At 51.1% G+C, this 24,386-nt stretch overlaps 3 protein-coding genes across 3 annotated transcripts; 1 reads left to right on the top strand and 2 right to left on the bottom strand.

Annotated features, from left to right (window-relative positions):
* Positions 1-10,013: 10,013 nt before the first annotated feature.
* Positions 10,014-11,303, top strand: RNF26 (ring finger protein 26). Its single transcript, XM_007936432.1, has one exon. The coding sequence runs from the start codon at positions 10,014-10,016 to the stop codon at positions 11,301-11,303; it is 1,290 nt and encodes a 429-aa protein (XP_007934623.1).
* Positions 11,304-15,186: 3,883 nt separating this feature from the next.
* On the bottom strand, positions 15,187-16,270 carry C1QTNF5 (C1q and TNF related 5). The gene is made up of 2 exons (XM_007936431.1): positions 16,057-16,270; positions 15,187-15,704 (listed from the first exon to the last, which is right to left on the bottom strand). The coding sequence occupies exons 1-2, from the start codon at positions 16,268-16,270 to the stop codon at positions 15,187-15,189; spliced, it is 732 nt and encodes a 243-aa protein (XP_007934622.1).
* A 1,150-nt stretch (positions 16,271-17,420) lies between these two features.
* On the bottom strand, positions 17,421-22,859 carry LOC103193272 (membrane frizzled-related protein). Its single transcript, XM_007936430.1, has 13 exons — positions 22,806-22,859; positions 22,581-22,683; positions 22,352-22,465; positions 22,058-22,219; positions 21,711-21,924; positions 21,192-21,322; positions 20,940-21,065; positions 20,635-20,714; positions 19,746-19,894; positions 19,112-19,239; positions 18,878-19,009; positions 17,730-17,857; positions 17,421-17,645 (listed from the first exon to the last, which is right to left on the bottom strand). The coding sequence occupies exons 1-13, from the start codon at positions 22,857-22,859 to the stop codon at positions 17,421-17,423; spliced, it is 1,746 nt and encodes a 581-aa protein (XP_007934621.1).
* Between the last annotated feature and the right edge of the window lie 1,527 nt (positions 22,860-24,386).

The raw sequence follows: 24,386 nt of genomic DNA, 5'->3' as shown, positions 1-24,386 counted from the left end.
GCGGGATCGGGCAGTGTTTCGTTCTGCTGTGCATGGGGTCGCTATGAGTCGGAAACGACTCGACGGCACTTAACAACAACAACAACAACAACAAAGGGTGATCTCAGTCTCAGCACATCTTTTGCAATGTGGTCACAGGGTGCCCTCAGCAGTTACATTTCTAGTTTAAGACAAGCAATGGAAAATGCTGGCGATGATGTGGAGAGACTGGCACTCTCCTACACTGCTGGTGGGACTGTCAAATGATACAACCACTGTGGAAACAGGTATGGTGATTCCTTAAAAAGTTGGAAATGGAAATACCATTTGATCCAGCAATCCCATTACTAGATATATATCCTAAAGAAGTGAGAGCCTGGATATGAATAGATATATGAACACACATGTTCATCGCAGCACTATTCACAATAGCAAAGAGATGGAAACAACCTGTTGTTGTTGTTGTTAGGTGCCATCGAGTCAGCCAGACCCACAGCAACCCCTCCTTGGGTTTCTGAGGCAGTATCACTACGGAAGTAGATTGCCCTATCAACCTAGGTGCCCATAATGAAGAAGGAATGGATAACCAAACTATGGTATATCCACAAAATGAAATAATAATATGCAACACTAAAGAATAATGTAGAATCTGTGAAACACTGCATAATGTGGATGAAATTGGAGGACATTATTCTGAGTGAAATAAGTCAATTATAGAAGGACAAATATTGTATTAGTCCACTATTGGAAAAAGTCAAGGAAAGGTTTATATATGGAAGGCAACTTTCTTGGTTGGAATGGGAGGGAAGGGGAGAGGAAATTGCTAGATAGGTATGAGATAAGTATTGATTTGGGGGATGGGAAAGGCAATATACCAAAAGTGAGTGGCCAACACAGTAACACTAAGGAAAAGGAAGATACAGAGAGGTGCACAAGAGGTACAGACAACAACGATGAACAGTTTTACATACACAATACTGCATTATCAGTAATAACAAACCTTAATCAGTGGGTAGATACATAGGCAGACAGGCTGAATGATCAGGTATGTCTAGACAAAAGGGAATATGACCATGACCATATATAAGTTTGGCAGATGATATCTCTACATACATATTTGTGTGTGTTGTATGAATGTCCATATGAATAGAACTAACAGGCAGCAAAGTTATAATTTCACAGCCACAGCCAACAACTTTGAGGGAGTGAACTGTTGGACCTATGGGCTTATGGGGACCATGGTTGCAGGGGACATCAAACTCAATTGGCATAACAGAAGCACTGTTCTACAGCCTACTTTGCCTAGTAAGGTGGGTATTTGTGTGAAGCACCTGGGGGCAGGCTGGGTAAGTGAGCAGGGAGTGGGGACCAGGAAATGAGCAGAGCAGTTTGGAACAGCTATGGGTGAAAAACTTGTCTGTCAGTTTGTCTTACTGTGGTGGCTTGAGTATTGCTGTGAGGCTGGAGGCTATGCCACTGGTGTTTCAAATTCCAGCAGGGTTACCCATGGTGGACAGGTTTCAGCAGAGTTTCCAGACCAAGTCAGACTCAGAAGAAGGAAGAGGCCATCCACTTCTCAAAGAACTGGCCATGAAAACCTTACGAATAGCAGTGAAACACTGTCTGATACATTAGTGGGTGTTCTGGTTATCTAGTGCCACTCTGATAAGAATATACCACAAATGGAATGGTCTTAACAAACAGGAATTTATTCTCTTACAGTCTGGAGGCTTTAAGTCCAAGTTCAAAGTGCCAGGCTCTAGGGGCTGGGTGAAAGGCCCTCAGCCTTAGGCTTCAGCTCTGCCTCCAGCTCCTGGTCCACTGAAGCTAGAGGCTTTTCTTCACACAGACAGATGCTGGCTTCTGAGGCTGCCAAGCCCAAGGTTGACAAGTAAAAAGACACAGTCCTGATATTACCAAATCACACAGCAGGCCATTAATTCAAGTCCATTGTAAGTCCCAAGGTAGTCTATTGTAAGTCCCAAGGTCGGTAGAGCATGGCAGGCTGCTGAACAACCACACAGCTAAATGCAGGGTCTGTGTATGCCATAAGCTTGAGACTATCCCGAAGGCTTCTCTTTAAATATAGGAAGCAGACCACATCCCAAAGGCAGCTACTCAGCTGCTTGTGGTAGGTCCCACCATGGAGTTGATTGCCAGTTTCATCATGGGGAATAACTACCACAAGCTGCCCAGCCACTTAACCAGGCCCAGCCAAGTTAACATACGAATTTAATTACCACACTAGGCAACTTTATGAGGAGCCCCGAAACATTGGGTGATATAGTGCTGGAAGATGAGCTCCTCAGGTTGGAAGGCACTCAAAATATGATTGGAGAAGAGTTGCCTCCTCAGAGTAGAGCTGACCTTAATGAAATGGACAGAATAAAGCTTTTGGGACCTGATTTGCTGATGCGGCACATCTCAAGATCAGAAGAAATAGCTGCAAACATCCATTAATAATTGGAACATGGAATGTATGAAGTATTGATCTGGGAAAATTACAAGATGTCAAAAATGAAATAGAATGCATACTATTGATACTCTAGACATTACTAAGCTGAAATGGACTGGTTTTGGCCATTTTGAATCAGACAACCATATGATCTACTATGTCAGGGATGACAAATTGAAGAAGAATGGCATTCATCATCACAAAGAATGTATCAAGATCTAGCCTGAAGTACAATGCTGTCAGTGATAGGATAATATCCATACGCCTACGAGGAAGACCAGTTAATACTACTATTATTCAAATTTACACACCAGCCACCAAAACCAAAGATGAGGAAACTGAAGATTTTTAACAACTTCTGCAGTCTGAAATTGACCAAACCTCCAATCAAGATGTCTTAATTATCACTGGTGATTGGAATGCAAAAGTTGGAAACAAAGAAGACTCACCAGTAATTGGAAAATATGGCCTTGGTAACAGAAATAATGATGGAGATTACATGATAGAATTTTGCAAGGCCAATGACTTATTCATTGCAAATACCTTTTTTCAGCAACACAAATGGTGGCTATACACGTGGACTTCACCAGATGGAATACACAGGAATCAGACTGACTGCATCTGTGGCAAGAGGCGATGAAGAAGCTCAATATCTTCGGCCAAAACAAGGCCAAGAGCTGACTGTGGAACAGACCATCAACTGCTCATATGCAAGTTCAAGTTGAAGCTGAAGACAATTAAAACAAATCCATGAGACACAAAATATGACCTTGAATATATCCCTCCTGAATTTAGAGACCATCTAAAGAATAGGTTTGATGCATTGAACACCTATGACTGAAAACCAGAGGAATTGTGGGATGACATTAAGAACATCATCCATTAAGAAAACAGAAGGTCATTTAAAAGACAGGAAAGGAAGAAAAGACAAAAACGGATGTCAGAAGAGACTCTGAAACTTGCCCTTGAGCAAAGAGTAGCTAAAGCAAATGGGAGAAATGACAAGATAAAAGAGCTGAACAGAAGATTTCAATGAGTAGCTCAAGAAGACAAAGCCAATAACTATAATGAAATGTGCAAAGACCTGGAATTAGAAAACCAAAAGGGAAGAACATGCTCAGCATTTCTTAAGCTGAAACAACTGAGGAAAAAAAAATGTAAGCCTTGAATTGCAAAATTGAAAGATTCCATGGGCAATATGCTGAATGATGCAGGAAACATCAAAAGAAGATGAAAGGAATACACAGAGTCACTATACCAAAAAGAACTGGTAGATGATCCATTTCAGGAGGTGGCATATGATCAAGAACCAATGGTACTGAAGCAAGTAGTCGAAGCTGCACTGAAGGAATTGGTGAAAAACAAGGCTCTGGGAATGACAGAATACCCATTGAGATGTTTCAACAAATGGATGCTGCACTGAAGGCACTCACTCAGCTATGCCAAGAGATTTGGGAGACAGCTACCTGGCCAACTGACCAGAAGAGATCCATATTTGTACCCATTCCAGAGAAAGTGATCCCACAGAATGTGGAAATTATCAAACAATATCATTGTTACCACACGCAAGTAAAGTCTTACTGAAGATAATTCAAAAATGGTTGCAGCAGTATATTGACAGAGAACTTCCATAAATGCAAGTTAGATTCAGAAGGGGATGTGGAATGAGGGGTATCATAGCTGATGTCAGACGGATCTTGGCTCAAAGCAAAGAATACCAGAAAGATGTTTACTTGTTTTTTATTGACTATGCAAAGGCATTCGATTGTGTAGATCATAACAAATTATGGATAACATTGAGAAGAATGGGAATTCCAGAACACTTAATTGTACTCATGAGGAACCTGTACATAGACCAGGAGGCTGTCGTTCAAACAGAACAAGGGGATACTGCATGGTTTAAAATCAAGAAGGGAGTGCATCAGGGTGATATCTTTTCACCATACTTACTCAATTTGTATGCTGAGCAAATGATCTGAAAAGCTGGACTATATGAAGAAGAGCATGGCATCAGGATTGGAGGAAGGCTCATTAATAATCTGAGATATGCAGACAACACAACTTTGCTTGCTGAAAGTGAGGATGACTTGAAGCACTTACTGATGAAGATTAAAGACTACATACAGTCTGCAGTATAATAGATAAAATAAAACCCCTCATAACTGGACCAATAAGCAGCATCACAATGAATGGAGAAAAGACTGAGGTTGTCAAAGACTTCATATTACTTGGTTCTACAATCAATGCCAATGGAAGCAGCAGTCAAGACATCAAAAGACATATTGCATTGGGCAAATCTGTTGCAAAAGACCTCTTTCAAGTGCTGAAGAGCAAAGATATCTCCTTGAAGACTAAGATGCACCTAACCCAAGCCATGGTATTTTCAATCGCCTCATATACATGTGAGAGTTGGACAATGAATAAGGAAGATCGAAGAAAAGTTGATGCTTTTGAGTTGTGGTGTTAGCAAAAATGCTGAAAGTACTGAGGACTGCTAAAAGAACTAACAAATCTGTCCTGGAAGAAGTGCAGCCAGAATGCTCCTTGGCAGTGAGAATGGCCAGACTTCACCTCACCTAATTTGGTCATGTTGTTAGAAGGGACCATTCTCTGGAGAAGGACCTCATACTTGGTAAAGTGGAGGGTCAAAGAAAAAGGGGAAGGCCCTCAATGAGATGGGTTGACACAGTGGCTGTGACGATGGGCTCAGGTATAGTAGGAATCATGAGGGTGGCACAGGACCAGGCAGTGTTTCGTTCTGCTGTACATAAGGTTTCTATGAGTCGGAGACGACTCGATGGCACATAAGAACAACAACAACAGATTAGTTTGGTGAGTAGCAACTGGGGTCATATAAGCTTGCAAGTGGCCATCTAGATGCATCAATTGGTCTCTCCTCACCTGGAGCAAAGAAGATTGAAGAAAACCAAAGACAAATGGAAACAATTAGTCCAAGGGACCAGTGGACCATGAGAACCTCAGCCTACATGACCACGAGACCAGAGGAACTAGATAGCGCCCAGCTACCACTGTCAACCACTCAGAAAGGATTCAGTGCAGGAGATGTTGGATAGATGGGAGAAAAATGTAGAACAAAACTAAAAATCTTAAAAAATGGCCAGGCTTACTGGTCTGAAAGAGAATGGTGAAACCCCTGAGACTATGGCCCCTAGTCACCCTTTTGGCCTGGAATTGAACTCACTCCCGTGGCTTCCAGCCAAACAATGGGCAAGCATATAAGATGAACATTTACACTAGGTAGATACACTCCTTAGAACAATCAACCATGGGAGATCAGAAGGGCAGTATTTGCACAGGGAGATATCTCAGAGGGCAGGAATGCACAGGAAAGGACACAGGGAAGGGGTAACCACAGGGAGGAAGTGGAAGGACAGCAGTTACACTATGGGAATTGCAGCCAGTGTCACAAAACAATGTGTATGAACTGTTGTCTGGAGAATGAATTTGTTCTGTTAACTTTCATCCAAATCATAACAATAAAAAATAAAATAAAACAAAAAGACAGGCAATGGAGAACATTTTGTAGTCACACTCTGGCATCACTATAGCCTGATCCCATGTTATAAGAATTTTGATCATCAGCAGGGTCTCCAGAGAGTGAAAGGTTGTGGCTCATTGAAGTTGACTGGCTGTCTCAGATCACTCAAATGGGAGGGCTTGGTCCTAAACTAATGAAGTACTCTTTTCAAGGCCTTAACATGCTTCTTGGTGTGGAAAACTTGCTGGTTAACTGCACACAGTGCGGGCTGAGTAGTTTGCTGAGTTTGATTTCGGACACACTGAGTTTGAAGCACCAGTGGGACATCTAGGAGCCATTCATGTCGAGGAAGCAGCTGGAACCTGAATGTTGCACAAGAGGTTCAGGCTGAAGATGCAGAGTGAGAAATTGTCATGTATAGAGGAGAAGAGGCTGCCATGGAAACAGAAGAAATATATAGAGGAGTTCCTGAGTGGTGCATGCTGTTAAGAGCTGGACAGCCAGCTCAATGTTGGTGGTTCAAACACATGCAGAGACACCTTGGAAGACAGGCCTGGTGATATGCTTAAAAAAAAAAAAAAAAAAATCACAGCCTTCAAAAACCCCTGGAGCAGTTCTACTCTGCATGTATGGAGTGGCCATGAATCAGAAACTAACAACAACAAATGGCAACTAACAACCACAAATGTTCCCCAGGCCACGGGTGGGAGAAGTGGTGAGCAGCCTGGCAAATGCTGCAGGAAAATCAATTAAGAACAAAACAATGTTCCCTGGACGGGTAATTTTCCTGAAGAGAAGAGGGAAGGGGTGCTGGGCTCTGGTATCTTGAAAGGAAGGTGGGACACATTCTCCAAGATTTGAAATAGGAGAAAGGATGCATAGTGGATAAATAAAAAGAACACCAGCAACAATAACCAGTTCAACCAACCAAGATCCGGACAGGGAATACATCAAATCTCTGTTATTTTCTCTTGCTTACAGAGACTAGCATTTGGGGCTCAGAGCTTGGATGTAGAAATACACTAGTCTACAAAATCATGTAACAGCAATTGGGAACCTGGAGTATGATGGCTTAAAGGGGAATGGAAACCTGAAGAGGACGAGAAAAGGCACGACAAAAATACTGTAAAGTTGAGGCCTGACAGAGATGAGAGAGCGGGTGGGGAAAAACCAATGCATTTTTAGAAACTGCACTCTAAATCTTTAAGTTGTTCCTTGCTCTGCACTAGGAACTCCTACTTAACCCCAATGCCTCAGTGAAGGCTTGCTGCACACCTCAGCTTTGTATCAGTGGTACTTTGGAGAATGGAAGGCATAGTGTTCAGACGATGTTAGAAATCTAGGCCAAAGTGAAGATGGAAAACTCAATACTAACAGGGAATTAAAGCAAGAGAAAACCTGGGGAAAGGTAAGCAGTCCCTCGCCCCTGCCCTGTCCCACCACTATCCTTAGAGATAGTAATTCACTGCTGTGGAGTTGGATCCGAGTTGGATCCAACTCCCAGTGACCCCTCTTTGGGTTTCCTAGATGGTTTGACTACAGAAGTAGATTGTCCAGTCTTCCTTCTGAGGAGTGGCCAGTGGGTTTGAACCACCAGCCTTCTGGTTAGTAGTCAAAATGCCTGAAGTACTATGCCACCAGAGATCCTCGGAGATACTAGGGAACACCAAAGCCAGAAAACAAGCCCACTGCCCTCCAGTCAATTCCAACTCACTGAGACCCCACATGTTATAGTAGAACAGCCTCACAGGTTATTTTGGCTGTAATCTTTCTGGAAGCAGATTGCCAGGCCTTTTTTTCATGGCACTGGGGGGTGGATTCAAACTGCCAACCTGTAGATTAGTAGCTGAGAGCAAACTGTGCCACCCAGGGACCTTAGAAAGGAACATCTGACTTTCCAATCTATTTGGAATGGAGTATCAAATATATTTTGAATATTAAACATTATTTGAATATTAAAGAAAAGGAGATTTCCTGAGGCACCTGAGGAGCTCTGGTGGCATAGTGGTTAAAGCATTTGTTGCTAACCAAGAGGTCGGCAGTTTGAATCCACCAGTTGCTCCAAGGGAGAAAGATGGAAGCAGTCTGCTTCAGTAAAGATTTACAGCCTTGGAAACCTTATAGGGCAGTTCTACTCTGTCCTATAGGGTCACTATGAGTCAGAATAGATGTGATGGCTGTGGGTTTGGAGTTTTTGGTTTTTGAGGAACCTGGAGATATACCAAAAAAAAAAAAAAAAAAAAAAACCCCTCACTGCCATCCAGTCGATTGGACTCATAGGGACCCATCCTTGGGTTTCCCAGATGACATCTCTATGGAAGTAGATTGCCTAGCCTTCCTTCTGAGGAGTGGCTGGTGGGTTTGAACCGCCAGCCTTCTGGTTAGCAGTCAAATGCCTTAGGCACTACACCACCTGAGCTGCCAGAGACATACAGGAGTAGATACCTAATTTTGGAGTATTCAAAATACATAAATGGGGTAGGAAAGTGACCTGTTACCGGGCTGGGGACCCCTTATGTCCAAGACAATGAGGCCATCTCCTGAGGATGCTAAGAAAGCCTGATGCAGCTTGAGGGAAACCGTCTGGAATACAGTTTGGGAATTCCTTTGAACCATCTGTTTACTTAAGGGTTACCCTTTCTGGACTGTTTAAGAGCAGTCACTGTCTTAAACATTTTTGTCTTCCCAGTGCATTGTAGGAGCTCAATAAATGATAGAATAAATTAATGCATTAAAACAGGAGGACCAGGCAGTGGGTGTAAAGAGGCTCCAAAGGCGGTGCAATCCCAGAGACCAACCCAAAGGCACCTGAAGGCAAAAAAAATGCTCAATCCAGTGCCAGGGGAAAAAACTGCACCCACATTTAGCCCTGGTGGCGTAATGGTTAAGCACTTGGCTGCTATCCAAAAACTGGTGGTTTAAACTCACCCAGCTGCTCTGTAGGGAAAAGACCTGGCAAACTACTCCTGCAAAGATTGTTATTGTTATTTGCCGTCGAGTCAGCCCCGACTCATAGTGACCCCTCCTTGGGTTTCCGAGGCAGTATCACTACGGAAGTAGGATTGCCCAACCTTCCTTCCGAGGAGTGGCTGGTGGGTTTGAACCGCCAGCCTTCTGGTGAGCAGTCAAGTGCCTTAGCCACTATGCTACCAGAGCTCCCTGCAAAGATTACAGCCTACTAAAACCTATGGGGCAGTTTACTCCGTTACACGGAGTCGCTGAGTCCAGTCTCCACAGGGACCTAAAAACAAGGTCCGTCTCTTTTAGGAGGCGGGGCTGGGAGGTCATATTCCGCCTCGGCCCGTCAACTGACCAATCACCGCCTCAAAGGGTAGAATTTTTTTTTTTTTTTCTGTCTCCGCTACCTCCCTTTAGAAAGTAAATATGTTTGGGCGCCGTTCAAACCGACCAATGAGTGTTCGACGTTCCCTGAGGGTTGGCCCTCACTGATTGGCCAGAATTTTGTCGTCACTCCATTCCTGCCACCCCTTTGCACACAAGATGGCGGCGCCCAGCGGAGTAGAAGCTGCGCTTGGGGTTTGCTAAGGCTGACTCCCTTCCCCACTCCCTTTTTGGGCGCGGAGCTCCGCGAGCCCCGGGGCCGGGGGCCGGGCGGGGACAGGGGCACCTGCGTAGCTGGACCGCGAGTCCGCGCCCAGCCTACGCCGCCCCCACCCGGCCCCGGCCCGGCCCTGCCCGGCCCTGCCCAATCCCATCCGTTCCCGATCTCCTCCAGGTCTGACCTATTGCCTGGCCGTGGTACGCTACCGCCACTCCTACAAATCTGAGGTCTCTCCTCCAGCCTAGGTTTACGCCCCCTTTGGACATGTTTGACCTCTTCTGTCCCAGGCAGCCTGCCTTCAAAACCAGGACTCTTGGCCCGATACCCGGGCTCCTTTCCCTCCACTGAGACCCCAATTCCCTCCAACCCATTTCTTTCTCAGATTTCTGATTTCGCCCTGGGTTGGAGACTGCGCACTTCCCTTCCCAGTTTATCCCTACCTGCCAAAACATTGATAACTTTGACCCCGCCTCCTTTTTCCTGAGCCACACTTCCTTCTGGACTTTCACAGCCTTATCATGGAGGCTGTATACCTGGTAGTGAATGGAGTGGGCCTTGTGCTGGATGTGCTGAATTTGGTGTTGGACCTCAACTTCCTGCTGGTGTCCTCCCTCCTGGCTTCTCTGGCCTGGCTCCTGGCCTTCATCTACAACCTGCCGCACACCGTGCTAACTAGTCTTCTGCACTTGGGTCGTGGAGTCTTATTTTCACTGCTGGCCTTGATTGAAGCCTTGGTCCGGTTCACCTTTGGGGGCCTGCAGGCCTTGTGTACCCTGCTCTACAGCTGCTGCTCTGGTCTGGAGAGCCTGAAGCTCCTGGGACACCTGGCATCTCATGGAGCACTGCGGAGCCGGGAGATACTTCACCGGGGTGTCCTCAATGTGGTCTCCAGTGGCCATGCTCTACTGCGCCAGGCCTGTGACATCTGTGCCATTGCCATGAGCCTGGTTGCCTATGTGATCAACAGCTTGGTCAACATCTGCCTTATTGGCACTCAGAACCTCTTCTCCCTGGTGCTGGCCTTGTGGGATGCAGTGATGGGGCCTCTCTGGAGGATGACGGATGTGGTGGCTGCCTTCTTAGCCCACATTTCCAGTAGTGCTGTGGCCATGGCCATTCTTCTCTGGACCCCCTGCCAGCTAGCACTGGAACTCCTGGCCTCAGCTGCCCGCCTCCTGGCCAGCTTTGTGCTTGTCAATCTCACTGGTCTGGTGCTGCTGGCTTGTGTGCTGGCAGTAACGGTGACTGTGATCCACCCAGACCTCACCTTGAGGATGGCCACCCAGGCCCTCAGTCAACTAAATGCCTGGCCATCCTACCATAGGCTCCGAGAGGATGTTGTGCGGGTGTCTCGTCTAGTGATGGGCTTGGAGGCCTGGCGGCGAGTCTGGAGCCTCAGCCTGCAGCTGGTGAGCTGGCCGAACCGGGGAGGGGCACATGAGGCCCCGCAGGGTGGCCCTAGGAGGATGCCCTCAGCCAGGACCTGGAGACAGGAGACTCCTGAACCAGGGTCCACATCAGAGGCAGAAGAAGAGGAGGTCAGAGTGACACCTGCCCGTGGCCGGGAGAGGCTCAATGAGGAGGAGCCCATAGCTGGGCAAGACCCGTGGAAGTTATTGAAGGAGCAGGAGGAGCGAAAGAAGTGCGTCATCTGCCAGGACCAGAGTAAGACAGTGTTGCTTCTGCCCTGCCGGCACCTATGCCTGTGCCAGGCCTGCACCGAAATCCTGATGCGCCATCCCGTCTACCATCGCAACTGCCCACTCTGCCGTCGGGGCATCCTGCAGACCCTCAATGTCTACCTCTGAAGGCTCCCTACCTGCTCCCCCTCCCTCCACACTTTGCACAGGTACCTGTGCTGGGACGATACCAACATCTGATGTCTGGGTCCTAGCCTGAATCTCCTCCCAGCCCCCATGGCTATCAGGCCAAGCCCCTAAGCCATGCATCCAGGACTTCAAGATGAGATACTTTGGAAGACTTCAGCCTGGGGTGGAGTGGGGCAGGGTCGCTTAGCTTACCTTACACAGTGGGTCACTGAGGGTGGTGAGTGTATGTCACTATGCAAGGGCTCTGAGACTGTGCCCTGTGGGCTTTCCTCCAGCCTGGCCTGGGCCCACTCAGCTGCCAGCCTCTGGGGCTACTCCTCTGCTTCTGGTTTTTCTGTTGGGGATTTGCAGGCCCTCTTCCTGCCCCTTCTCCCCAGCTTGTGCAGCTATAACACATCAGGTGTTTTGGCAACTCAAGGGCCTTGGAATGATCTTGAACTTTTGCTGTCAGCCAGAGCCCCTGTATCTGGCAGGCTTTGAGTGTAGTATCTCTCAGGTGCCCTTGGAGCTACCACTTAACACCTGTCATGATCTTATAAGCCTCTCTCTCCCAACCTGGTGTACAAGCTAAGATCAGGAGTTCATCCCTGGAATTGTAGGGGGCCAGGGAGAGGGGCTATATCTAGACCTGGCTTTGGGACCATGTACCTTCTGGCAGCCCAGCTCCACTGGGAGCCCCAGAAGGGAGAACCAGATTTCTACTTGGGCCTTTTTAACTCTCCACATCCCACACAAAAATGGCATTCCCCTTGTTTGTCTCTCCCTGGCATTGGGGAGGGCAGACTGCACATTTCACTGGGGTCCAAACACAGAAGGGGCCAGGGCCTGGGGGCATGTGGCTCATTGAGGAGCTCATCTGGCCAGCTTCTGGTGAATAAAGTTCTGTCGATAGCTGACAGTCTGTGTGCATCCCTGCAAAGGTGGGCAGTTGGGCAAGGTCCTGATGCCGCAGCAGGGTCCCTCGGTCCTGCTGGAGTCAAGTGTGGTCTGTAGGGGAACCTAGGCTTAAGCTGGAGCATGGGGAAGAGAGAAGGTAGGGACAGTGCCATGATGGGACACATGGGTAAGCTGTTCAGCTGTTAACTGAAAAGAAGTTCAAGTCCATCCAGAGGCACCTTGGAAGAAAGGCCTGGCAATCTACCTCTGGGGGGGAAAAAAAATCAGCCATTGAAAAGCCTGTGGAGCACATTTCTCTGACATGCATGGTGCTGTCATGAGTTGTTGACAGAAACTGGTTTTGATTGCCACGCTATGATTTTTGGAAGTAGATGGCCAGCCCTTCCTTCCTAATCCATCTTAGTCTGAAAGCTCTGCTGAATCCTGTTGAGCGTCATAGGAACACCCAGGTCTCTACTGATGGATGGGTGGTGGCTGTGTATGAAGTCCCTTGGCTGAACCCACGTGTCCCATGTGGAGGGTGAGAATTCTACCACTGAACCACCAGTGGTCTTGTTCTCATTAGGCTACCCTTTCTTAGGTAGATGGGGTACCTCCGTCTGTATGGAGCTTACGGACATAAGCAGACACAATGCTGGGGTGGGATTATAGGAAGGCCTTGTGGCAAGAGTGCCAGGCTAGGAGTCAGGATCCCTGAGTCCTACAGGCTCTGCTGCTAATTAGCCCGTGCCGCAACGTGGGGCTGGCTGGGTTAGCTTTCACTCTCCTATTTGTGCTTTCTTGCACTCGTGGCTTTTGGAACACCTCTCTTTTTTTTTACTAACTGATGCCTCTGGAGAAAGTCCTGGAGATCTGCTTTGGATGGGTCAGTGGCTTAAAAACCTCAAGGAGTGTAGTTCTACTCTTCAACAACCCTGAGTTGGAGTTGACTTGATGGTAACTGGTTTGGTTTCTTGGTTGGTTGGTTTTCAGGATGGAATGTGAACTTTCTCAGGGTCGGCATGTGTCGGAATCAACTGAACAACACTGGGTTTGTTTTTGGTTTGGTGAACTTAATTCATAAGCAGCCTCCCCAGCTTTTCCAAACTCAGGGTTCCTGCTTCCTGGAATCCACACTACCCTCTGATCCCTGGAGAAGCTGGTGGTTGTCTTTGTGTGTCTCTGCATAGAGTCTAGCGCTGTAATGGTATGGACTATGGCAGCCGGGCCTCCTGGTGAAGAGCAAGGAGTTGAATCCTGGACTTGGGAGGTCTGACTCTAACTCAGCTCTGGGGCCCAGTCCCCATTGGTCATATTCTCCCTCACCTGACTAGCAAGAGAGGGAGAAAAGGGGTAGAGGGTACCCCCTCCCAACTTGTATGTTGCCTCCCAGAACATGAAGTCTGCTTTCTGGGATTGGGGGTGGGCTGGGGGATGGTCAGGGAAAGAGGTAGGTCAGGAAGAAACTCTTGACAGCCCCCTCCAGTTTCTTTTGGGTTGAGGGCTGAGCACATTGAGGCGCTGGCAAGCCTTGATTTGTCAGTTGTTGAACGGGGGTGGGGCCTGGCTGTGTTCTGATAGTCGGAGAAAGTATGCCTTGAGGGATCTTTGTGGCCAGCCTCAGACTGGCTCGGCCCACCCAGGCTAGCCCCAGCACAGCAGGGGAGGAGTGCCTATATCCACCTCAGAGTCGGGAGGCCTGGGGGAGGGCTTGACTCTTTCTGTTTCTTCCCCAAAACGTCTCTGAGAGACTGGGATAATTAGCTGGAGCGGGAGCCCAGCAAGGGGAGGCTTGGCTCCTTCCAGTCTCTGTTTAATGTAGGGATAAATATTTTATGAGAGAAGATAAACTTCCGGAGCTGAGAGCAAAGGACCCCCTTTTCCTCCGCCACCACCTGGAGTTCCATTGCCTGACCTGAATACCCTTCCCTCCTAACCAGCCCAGTTGTGCAGAGCGACGGCTCCCCGGCGTCATTGCCGCATTCTGGAGCTGGGGTGCCCCCTGGTGGTCATCTCGAAACTACTTCTCTAGGCATCCAGATACTACTTTCTAGTCTTCACTCCCCTGGAAGCGACCCCTCCTTGGGTTTCCGAGGCGGTTATCTCTACGGAAGTAGATTACTCAGTATTCCTTCCGAGGATTGGCTGGTAGATTTGAACCACCAGCCTTCTGGTTAGCAGTCAAATGCCTTAGGCACTAGGCCACCAGAGCACCCCTCTGGCATGGGTGACAGAAATAACTTTCCATTTATCTAGGGACAAAGCAAGTAGCTGTGAACGAGAATCCGGGACTTCTTTTTGCTGGACTGGGGCAAGGGTGTGGTGACGGCAGCCCGACCCGATTCACATGGCAATTTTGAGTTAAACATTTTCTGGGTGGACAGAGCGCTACTCCAGGAAGTTATGTAGGTTGTGCTTTCAACCGAGCAGTCCTGTTTAGGGCACAACCTGTATAACTTAGGTGGCAGCTCTGTGGAGTGGGCTCTCAGTCCTGCTTCCTGTAGCTCTGCCTCATAGTTCCACTCCATCCAAGAACCCTTCTTTGGCTGAGAACCAGGGCATCCCCACCACTAAAGAAGAAAGGCTGAAGCCAGTGGAAGAGTTTCAAAGATTTATTGGATGATCTCTAAGAAAAGGACCGGCCCTGGGAGCAGAGAGATAGGAAGGGCCCTGAGAAGCAGAGGACCAGGAGGAGAGCACCCCGCCTTGGGGTCCTGGGCTGGAGCAGCTTGGCACCCACACCTACCAGCATAGTACAATCCTTTGGTCTTGGACAGAAATCCGGCCACTGCCCCCTGTGGCTGGCCCTGATCTCAGACAACCTCTGTCCCCAAGCCCTGCCTTAAACTGAGAGGCCCATAGCCTGCCACCCTACTCATTCATTCACACCATTCCAGGGGGGCCAGCCCTCCTGGAGGTTGTGGCTGTCAGTGTGGCACCCTCCTTCCCAGGAGTGAAAGAGGGTGGGCTCACTTTCCAGTGAGCATCAGGCGAAAACTGGGGAGCTGTTCCAGTCGGAGTACACCAGAAATCCAGAGAAAGTGCTATCTGTTTTGATGCTGGCATAGATGCCAATGTAGTCACCCACGCCCACCTGCACCCACACCTGGTCCTCAGGCTCCAGCCTCACCATGGCGCCCCCGGAGAGTGAGGCTGGCTTTGGCCACCCCCCGAAAAACTGGAAGAAGGAGGCAATAGACTCGCCATTCTTCACCAGATCGAACTGCAGGCTGGCCCGATAGACAGTGGCGTGGACCGCGAAGTAGTAGACCCCCGGCACCTGACAGGTGAACTTGCCAGTGGTGGCGTCGTAATGTCCCTGCTCGTTCACCAGCACGCGGTCGAACGGTAGCGGCGCGTCAGACAGCGGAGGCACTCGGCTTTCTGAGCGCTTGGCGCTAAAGGCCGATCGCGGGGGCACTGCGCATTCCCCTGCAGGCCCGGTCGCCCCCACCGGCCCAGCCTCTCCTCGCGGACCCGGCTCCCCTCGGGGCCCCGGCAGCCCTGCGGGCGGGAAGAGGGTGAAGTTTGGTGAGTGCAACGGCCCCTACAGCCCACAGCCGCCACTTCCTCAGTGGTGCCTCTCTCGGCATCAGTGCACCGCGCCGCCCCCCTCGCCCGCTGCCTGCAGGGTTTGGGGCAGATCTGCGTGGGGCGAGTCAGAGCGGTGCCTGGGGTCAGGGCCCCCCGCCGGCTGAGTCATGCTCTCTGCACCCAGAGCAGGCGGGAATGGGCGGGGCTGGACGGGCAGCGCCCCCTGGCGGGAACCCCGAGCTCCGCGGGGGCGAGGGGCACTATCGAGCTGTGGGCCTGTTGGTCAGACAACCCCATGGACCACAACGAAGGCACATCTTACCCGGCCTTCCACCCTCGCCTTTCTCGCCCGGAGCCCCGGGCGCGCCGTCGCGGCCGTCGCGGCCGTCGCGGCCAGGCAGCCCCTGGCTGCCATGGTGGCCTGGCGTGCCTGGAAGCCCTGGGTGCCCTGGACACAGGCTGGGGATCTTGTTGTCGTCCAGCGGGGGCGAGCAGGACGCCAGGCACAGGAGCAGCAGGGTCAAGAGCGGCCTCATGGTACTGGCACGCGGAACCCGGACGATGGGGTCCTCTCGTAGTCTGTGGGCAGGGCAGGGACTAGAGTTGGGACCCAGAATCCCGGAACGTGCCGCGCTCCCCAACCCCAGCGCGGCATAGTCGATCCCCACCCCACTGCCACCTCCCTGAGACTGAGCGGCCGCGGGAAGAGAGGCAGTGGGTGGTACCCCTAGACCCGAGAATCCATCGAGCTCAGCCTTCCCCTCCCCGCCCCCCAGCCCGGCCCATGCCCCGTCTTTCCCACTGTCCCCTCCCCCTCCCCATTTTTTTTCCCCCTTCTTCGCCAGACTCACCCCCCTCCCGGCTCCCGGGGCTGCTCGCTCTCTCTTTGCCTCCTTCCGGGGGCGCTCACAGTCCGCACCTTCCAATTGGCCCCTGCTCCCACCCCCGAGTTTCTCCCCAGGAGGCGCCCCCCTGCCCTCGCCGTCCCACTGGTCCGCTCCGCTCCTCCCAGACTCCAAGAGGAAACCAGTTGTCTAAAGGCCAAAAACTACAGGCCGGGAAATAGCAGAGAAATAACTCGTGGTGTAGGCCGGCGCCCGGCCAAAGTTAGGGGGAGAAGGAGGGGAAGAGTCATTTGAGCCCGACACAGAAAGGCAGGACCGTGAGAGATGGAGACTCAGAGCAACTGCTACTCCAAAGAGCTGGAGGAGAGATGGTGCAGAGACAGGGACCAAGGACAAGGCACTACTACTCCAGGGAGAAAGATAAGCAGAGAATGAAGAGTGGAGAATTCTAGAGGCCTACAGACAGCTGGATCCCCAGGGCTTAGAATAGGGCCTGCCACATAGTAGTCACTCAATATATATTTGTTGAGCTAATGAGAAAGAAGAGGGGTTGATGGAGAACCTGGAAAAATGAGATGGAAAGGGATGGGAACTAGTCTGTTGGCACAGAGTGTAGCCAGGCCAGCTGCCTGGGGCAGCTGGGGCAAGAGAAGGACAAGAAAGGGGCTGAGAAGGTGGGAGGTGGGACAGTCCTATTAGCCTGGATTGAGGACTCTTGTCCTCTCCCCTACTGGGAGGATGGGCAGAGTCCCATCCTGGTTCCCCATTCTTTGTTCCTCTGCCTGCCTGCCCTGATAGTCATAGAGGGTGGGCAGGCAGAGGGCAGGGGCTGGCTTTAGTGTCAGGGCTGGGCACACGCCTCCAGGCCAGCTGTGTCAGGCAGCCTGTTGCAGTTGAAGGGCCAGGGGGTGCCCAGTAGTGCCAGGCTAGACTGGCACTGGCTCTCTGCCTCCTGGCAGACAGAGCGGCAGGGGGGAAGGACACTGCCCAGCGGGGTGCAGTGGGGCACAAGCAGCCCACAGAGGAGGCTCCGGAAGTTCTGGTAGCAGGGCAGGCTTGTCAGGCTCTGTGGAAGGAGACTGCTCAGGTATCCGCTCCCCAGGTTCCCTCCCTCTTCCAAGGGTTCCCTCCCTCTCTCTGCCCAGAGCACCTTGTAGCCTCTGAGGACTTCCACCACCTCTTCCTGGGTGGCCATGCCCACCCAGATGTTAGGGAAGGCTGTGGTATTGTAGCTCAGACCGATGCACATCTCCACCTGGACAGGCTCACAGGCCAGCTCTGTAGAGGAGGGTTGGATCACGGTGGAGACTACTCACTAGCTCTATGACTTGAGGCAAGTCACCTAACCACTCTGAGTCATTTCTGTATTGGTCAGGCGGGAGTTGTGGGAATCAAAGGGGATAACATGGAGATTCCAATTTTCTACGAGAGCCTGCTCTAAGCGTCATTCACTAGCCCCGGCATCTGGGGGCACCTCCTTGATCTCAGGGAATTGGGGCATCATCATTGTCAGGATTTTACTTCCTGTGTAAAATCTCACCTTCATCTTTTAAAGTAGGCCGGCTGTGGAGAGGGACTCTGTGTGACAAGAGTGGGCTGGTTTCTGAAGCCCACAACCATCAACTCTCAGATTCCTACTTCACTTGAGGTAACACTGGTGGCACTAAGTACCACCATCACCAGGTAGGCCTCAGGTGAGAGTTCCTTCAGGATACTGTGATGTGGTCCCAGAGCTACCACTCCCCCCAAATCTGGGAGTATACCAAAACAAACAAACAAACAAACAAAAAATCCCAAGCCCAAGCCACTGCCATCAAGTCAATTCCAACTCATAGCAACTCTTTAGGTCAGAGGGTCAGAGTAGAACTGTCCCATAGAGTTTCCAAGGCTATAAATCTTTATAAAAACAGACTGCCTCATCTTTCTCCCATGGAGTAGCTGGTGGATTTGAACCACCAACTTTTTAGTTGGCAGCCAAATACTTTAGCCACTATACCACCAGAACTCCTTCTAGGAGGATGTTGTTGTTGTTATTTGCCATTGAGTCAGACCCGACTCATAGCGACCCCTCCTTGGGTTTCTGAGGCAGTATCACCATGGAAATAGATTGCCCAACCTTCCTTCCGAGGAGTGGCTAGTGGGTTTGAACCACCAGCCTTCTGGTTAGCAGTCAAGTGCCTTAGGCATTATGCTACCAGGGATGGATATTATGTGCCAGAAGATTTCTATGAGATGGGCAGTGTAAATGGCTCAGCCCTGCTAGGCCCTGCCCAGTTTGCCCCGGGGCAGATTTCTCACCTGGAGGTGGGAACAGGCGGCTGCTGCAGTTGTCATTGCTGCCCTCTGTGCAGTCTCTCCATAGGTCACATATCCACCGCAGATCCTTACACCCTCCATCCTGGCAGGAGAACTCTCTGGGCCCACAGGGGTCTGCAGTACATGGGGCGTGGAGATAAACTTCCCCACTGACCAGGGTCCAGCACCCTTCCTGTTCTTCTGGAGCTGCCCATCCCACTTTCCCGGGGCACCTACTCTCTGTGGCATTGAAGGCCTGGTAGGTGGCTGAGAAGCCCCCACTGCTGATGCCATGGTCTATCCTAAAGAGCACAACCAGTTCGTGTTTCGAGATGAGGCGGGGGGGTGGCTCTGCTCCACAGAACCTGCCCAAAGCAGAGAGGAGTCCTGGGCACAGGGCCTCTTGGCCAATGGAGTATACTCAGGCCTCCCCTAGGTCTGTGCCTCCTTCGGGGTTCTGGGCAGGGTGGTTTGGGCATGGCAGAGGTGCTGGGAGGCACAGTTGTTGACTCAAGGAACTTAGGGTCTGGTGAAGAAAACACACATAGCCAGTAAAGTATTAAACAACTTCAGGATGGGAAACATAAATGAGGGTTCATGGGGAGGTGGAAATGGACCCTGCAGGGTGGGAAGAACTGGGGAGGGGGAGGACTGGGAGGGCCTTCTAGGGAAGGAGGAATTGCAGGAGCAAAGGCTTTGAGATGAGAAAGTAGAAGCCCTTTGTAGAGTGACAGTGAAGACGCTTCTGGCTTGGGGCAACAGAAGAAAATAAAGCTGGGGAAGATGTTGGGGCCAATGTGTGCAGACCTTGAGTGCCAGACTCTGGAGTCTGGAGTTGACTCAAGGCTCCTCTCCCTGGGTCTACCTGTACCTGCCCAGGAGGCTGAGGGCCCCTGAGTTGCTGGTCTCATACACCTCCACGTAGTTAAGCTTGCATTCCTCCTGAGCTTCCAGGCTGAAGTTGTGGAACTGCAGTTCTATGCTGTACTCAGCAGGCACAGAGATACGCCACGTGCAAAGCTGGGGGTGGGACACAGGAGGGAAAATTCACCGGCACCTTTCCTGTGCCGACCTGGGCATCCACGCTGAACTCCAGAGGAGGCTCCTTCCCTCGGCAGACTAGGCAGGGAGAGAGTGGACATACCCATCTCGCCCTCATCACCAGGTCTCTTAAGATCAGAAGGGCGCTTTAACTTGTCTGGTCTCAGAGATAAAGCTACTCTGAGCAGAGACTTCTGTGTTCCTGGGAACTTGGCACTACAGTTGGCCTTGTCACTGCTATCAGCACAGTTGGCACCCTGACTCATGGCAATGCGTCATGCACAATGGAACAAAATGCTACCCCGTCCTGTGTTACCCCCCTGATGGATTGCTGGTTGGACTGTTGTGATCCACAGGGCTTTCAGTGGTTGATTTTCAGAAGTAGATCTCCAGACCTTTCTTCCTAGTCTGTCTTAGTCTGGAAACTCCACTGGAATCTGTTCAGTATTGTAGCTACACACAAGCCTCCACTGACAGACAGGTAGTGACTGTGGTAGGTGCATTGGCCGGAAGTTGAACTCAGGTCTCCCGTTGGGAGGTGAGAAATCTACCACTGAGCCCCCAGTGCACTTAATGTTTCCTTCCCACCTGCTTGATCTGACCTTCCCAAGTACAAGACAGTGTCTACCATGCTACTCTCGATCACCCAGTTTACTGGGTGCTCAGGTATGCCCAAATATGTCCCCTCCCCGCCCCGCTCCATGGAGCACTGCACATACCTGTTGATGCACCTGGTATAGCTGCAGGTGGTTGGGAGTTGAGAAAGTGCCCTGGAGCCCAGTCAAATTCCCCCCACACCCTGTGGAAGGAGGAAGGGCACATTTATTTGCTAGGTCCTGTGCCTCTACCCCTTTAGGGCTGGCAGTGGCTGTGGAGTGAGAGTTTGAGCCATGCTTCTGGGGCAATAGGATGACCAGGCAGGGAATGCAGGTGGGGGCAACTGGGCAAGAGCTGGGTAGGCCATCCTGAACCTGGGTCAGATACCTGAGGACAGTACCTGCCCCACCCCTGGCAGGACCTTTACCTGGGAAGCTGGCAGTGCAGTTGGCCTCATCACTGCCATCAGCACAGTTGGCAAAGCCATCACACACTGAGTCGGGGAGCAGGCAGAGGAGCTGGTCACAGGAGAACTCGTCCTGGGCACAGCTCCCTGGGGGTGGACGTCTGGCTTCAAAAATCCCCAGAGTCTCCTCCCCTTTGCCAGGGCTGGGGATGACAGGTGGGATGGGAAGTAGACACTCCACAGTAGGGAGGGATGTGGTGGGAAAGCACTCACCATGCCCAGGGGCCACTGCCTGGTACCAGGCATGGAAACCGAGTCCTTCCACACTGCTGTCAGAGACGAAGGCCACCCAGAGGCGGCTGGCATTGGTGTTGAGTGTGGGGGGAGGCACCTTCCCACAAACCCTGCAAGAAGCCAGGCTGCATGTGATGGAGGCTCAGAGCTCAGGATCAGCTGCAGGGAAGTCTGCCTGCGTCCTGTGGTGCTGTTTCCTGAAGCTTTGAATTGGTGACCGTGTGGTCCTCTCTAGCTTCTGCATATCCATTCTTGCTTTATTTCAGTATAGGAAAGACAGGGGGAAACTCCATTTTACAGATTAGGAAACTGAGATCAGAGAGGGGAAGTGACCTTCCCAAGGTCACACAACTAGGCGATGGCAGAGCTGGGCTCAAGGTCCAGTCTCTCGGTTTCCTCTCAGTCCAGCCTTTCCTGCTGCAGCACCCTGGTCCTGCCGTCCAGACACTGGTTCAGGGCAGGACAGGGGTGGAATCCCCTGGGTGCAGAGAGACCCACCTGAGGAGGGGGCCTTCAGGTTCAGGAGAGATCTCCAAGCGATCAAAAAGACAGGAAGCCACACTCTCCGTGTTGAGAGAATTTATCTTGAGCTGTACTGTGTGGTCTGGGGCCACCTGGATATGCCACACGCAGTGAGTATTGGGTGGGTAAGGGTCTGGGTAGTTAGGGCTGCTGAAGAAGCCCCTTGGGCCAGGAAGGAGCCCCCCGCAGGCTGCAGAAATAGAAGTTAGAGTTCAGAGGTCAGAGGAGAAAGACGCTTTTCTTTCCAGGGTGCCTCTTCTTGGTCTCCCCTTCCCCCTGCCATCTTGGGCCCTTCTTCAGGAAAATCTGCCTTTAATACTCACTGGACTGGGGTGTGGGGCTCATGCCTGCCTCCTGCTGCCCCTGAGGGTTCCCAGTTGTCTGAGAGGTGGTGAGAGTGGTGAAGGTGGTTGAGGTGGTGGTCCTGAGGCCTTGGGCAGGCAGTGGGCTATAGGAGGCCGTGGATGGGGGTGTCACCTGTAACTCTGGAGGCAGGAAGTTGGAGGAATGGGATGGAGAAGCAGCTGGATTTCTGGTGGAGGTGGAGGTGGGAGGGCAGAGTGGTGCCTTAAACCTCATTCTAAGGCCTTCTTCTAAGCAGGACCCCGAGTACTTACGGGCCAGGATGATGGCTACCAATAGTCCAAGCAGCAGCAGCAGTAAGCTGGCAAGCAGGAGGACACAGAGCCAGGAGAAGTGGCAGTCCGGCCGTGGCCCTCGGGGACGCCAGCCTGTGGGCAGGCAGGGTGGGAGTTGTGAGAGTGTCTCCCTTGGACAATTCTCACAGTGTCCTCAGCTCCCTGGCCTCTCTGTCCTGCTTCCCAGATCACCCCATGAGAAAGTTACCATGCCAGGGGGCTCGGAGGCTGCAGCTGGCATCTTCTTGGAAGGCTGGTGGAGGGCAGGGTGACCCTGACTCAGGCTCGAAAGCAGGATTGCAGAACTCAATCTGCAAGAGAGAGACTTGAGGGCTGAGGGGCCAGAGCAGCACTGCCTGGCAGTGAGTCCATGGCACTGTGAGCCCCAGGCAGGCACTAGGGCCTTGGGAGAGTGGCTCTATGTGTCCCTTACCTTGCTCAGCTCTGTTGACTCCACACACAGGATGACATCTGAGTAGTCTTTCATGGCCTAAGGCTCTGCATAGCTCTCCAGAGGCCCCTTGACAGCCCAAGAGCCCTAGGACTCGCTTGGTACCCCAAGCCCCTATCAAAGGGCCAGTGTCTACTCCCTGAGGGAGAAGGCTGCCAGGCTAGGCCAGTTCTCTGGCTGCTCTTGCGGACTGCTTTAGACTCTTGGCTACTGTGGTTCTGTAGAAGGGGGCCAGGGGAGGGGGGAGGAGAGGCACAGCAGCCAGAAGGAATTCTCGAAGGCTTGAAAGAGTCCCTTAATCCAACTCAGCTGAGGACGCTGCGGTCAAGTCCCTGGTGCAGAGTGGCAGTTCTTAAAGGAACAGACAGTGGCTGACAACAGAGGAAGCTAGGTGCTGCAGGGTAGGGGAGAGTGTGTGATCTGAGAAGACGAAACACCAAGCCAGGTACTGTAAAGTTGATTCTGACGCCTGGTGACTCCATGTGTCTTAGAATTGAACTGCACTCCACAGGGTTTTCCAGGCTGTGAACTTCCAGAAGCAGATCACGAGGCCTTTCTTCTGAGGCAGCTCTGGGTGGGTTCAAACTGCTGACCTTTGGGTTAGCTGCCAAGTGTTCAACTGTACACACCACTCAGAAGCCCATCTGGGAAGTTTACCTCATGCCTTCCCCTCTTCACCCCAAGGATGGAGTGAGCACCTTGAGGGTGCTGGGAGGGGGAGAGAATAATGGGCTGCCTAGCAGGCATAGGGAGCCTTTGGTTGTCTGAGGAAGGGAGAAGCTGTGCATAGGGGGATTGGCAGCTTCAAGGCCTATGAGTCCTAAGGTCCCTGGACAAAGCCTATCACTCTTCTCTGTCAGAGTGACTGGGGCACCATCTTTGTTTGTTTTACTTTTTCCCTATTATCCTTTTTATTGTGGTAAACATTTATATAAAGGAGCTCTGGTGACGCAGTGCCTAAGGCATTTGACTGCTAACCAGGTTGGCGATTCCAACCCACCAGCTGCTCCGCAGAAGGAAGATGGGGCAATCTACTTCCGTAAAGAAGATTTACCTTGGAAACCCAGTGGGGGGGTCGCTATGAGTTGGAAACGACTAATGGCAGTGAGTTTGATTTTGAGTTTTATATATATATATATATTTAAATTGCGGTTTGGGTGATAGTTTACAGAGCAGATTCACTTTCCGTACAGCAGTTCACATACACTATGTCTCATGACGTTGACTACAGTTTACCCTAATGCAACAGCTCCCCTGCCACTTCCTCCTGATAGTTACCTCTTCCCTGTGTCCACCCTCCATGCACTCCTGCTCCTTGAGCTGTCTCCCTGTGCATAAGCAGCCCTTCTTTCTCCCATGATTGTTCTCTCCAAGGAGTGTATCTACCTCAGGTAAATGTTCAGCTCATAAAAAAATATGTATATTTTGAGTTTATATACCCACCAGCCACTCCTCGGAAGGAAGGTTGGGCAATCCTACTTCCGTAGTGATACTGCCTCGGAAACCCAAGGAGGGGTCGCTATGAGTCGGCCGACTCGAGGGCACATAACAACAACAACAACA

The sequence above is a fragment of the Orycteropus afer genome, unplaced genomic scaffold, assembly GCF_000298275.1.
Source record: "Orycteropus afer afer isolate SDZICR_OR568_19922 unplaced genomic scaffold, OryAfe1.0 scaffold00036, whole genome shotgun sequence".
Taxonomy (NCBI): Eukaryota; Metazoa; Chordata; class Mammalia; order Tubulidentata; family Orycteropodidae; genus Orycteropus; species Orycteropus afer.
The sequence above is the reverse complement of the archived record's forward strand: the minus strand, read 5'-3'. Positions and strand labels throughout refer to the sequence as shown.

Coding starts and splice junctions, on each gene's coding strand:
- RNF26 (XM_007936432.1), top strand. CDS start 10,014: ATGGAGGCTGTATACCTGGTAGTGAATGGAGTGGGCCTTGTGCTGGAT.
- C1QTNF5 (XM_007936431.1), bottom strand. CDS start 16,270: ATGAGGCCGCTCTTGACCCTGCTGCTCCTGTGCCTGGCGTCCTGCTCG. Junction 15,705..16,056: donor AGGCGAGGGTGGAAGGCCGG/GTAAGATGTGCC, acceptor TCCCGCCCGCAG/GGCTGCCGGGGCCCCGAGGG.
- LOC103193272 (XM_007936430.1), bottom strand. CDS start 22,859: ATGAAAGACTACTCAGATGTCATCCTGTGTGTGGAGTCAACAGAGCTG. Junction 21,066..21,191: donor GGCAGTGGCCCCTGGGCATG/GTGAGTGCTTTC, acceptor GTCCACCCCCAG/GGAGCTGTGCCCAGGACGAG. Junction 19,010..19,111: donor GGCCTTCAATGCCACAGAGA/GTAGGTGCCCCG, acceptor CATGTACTGCAG/ACCCCTGTGGGCCCAGAGAG.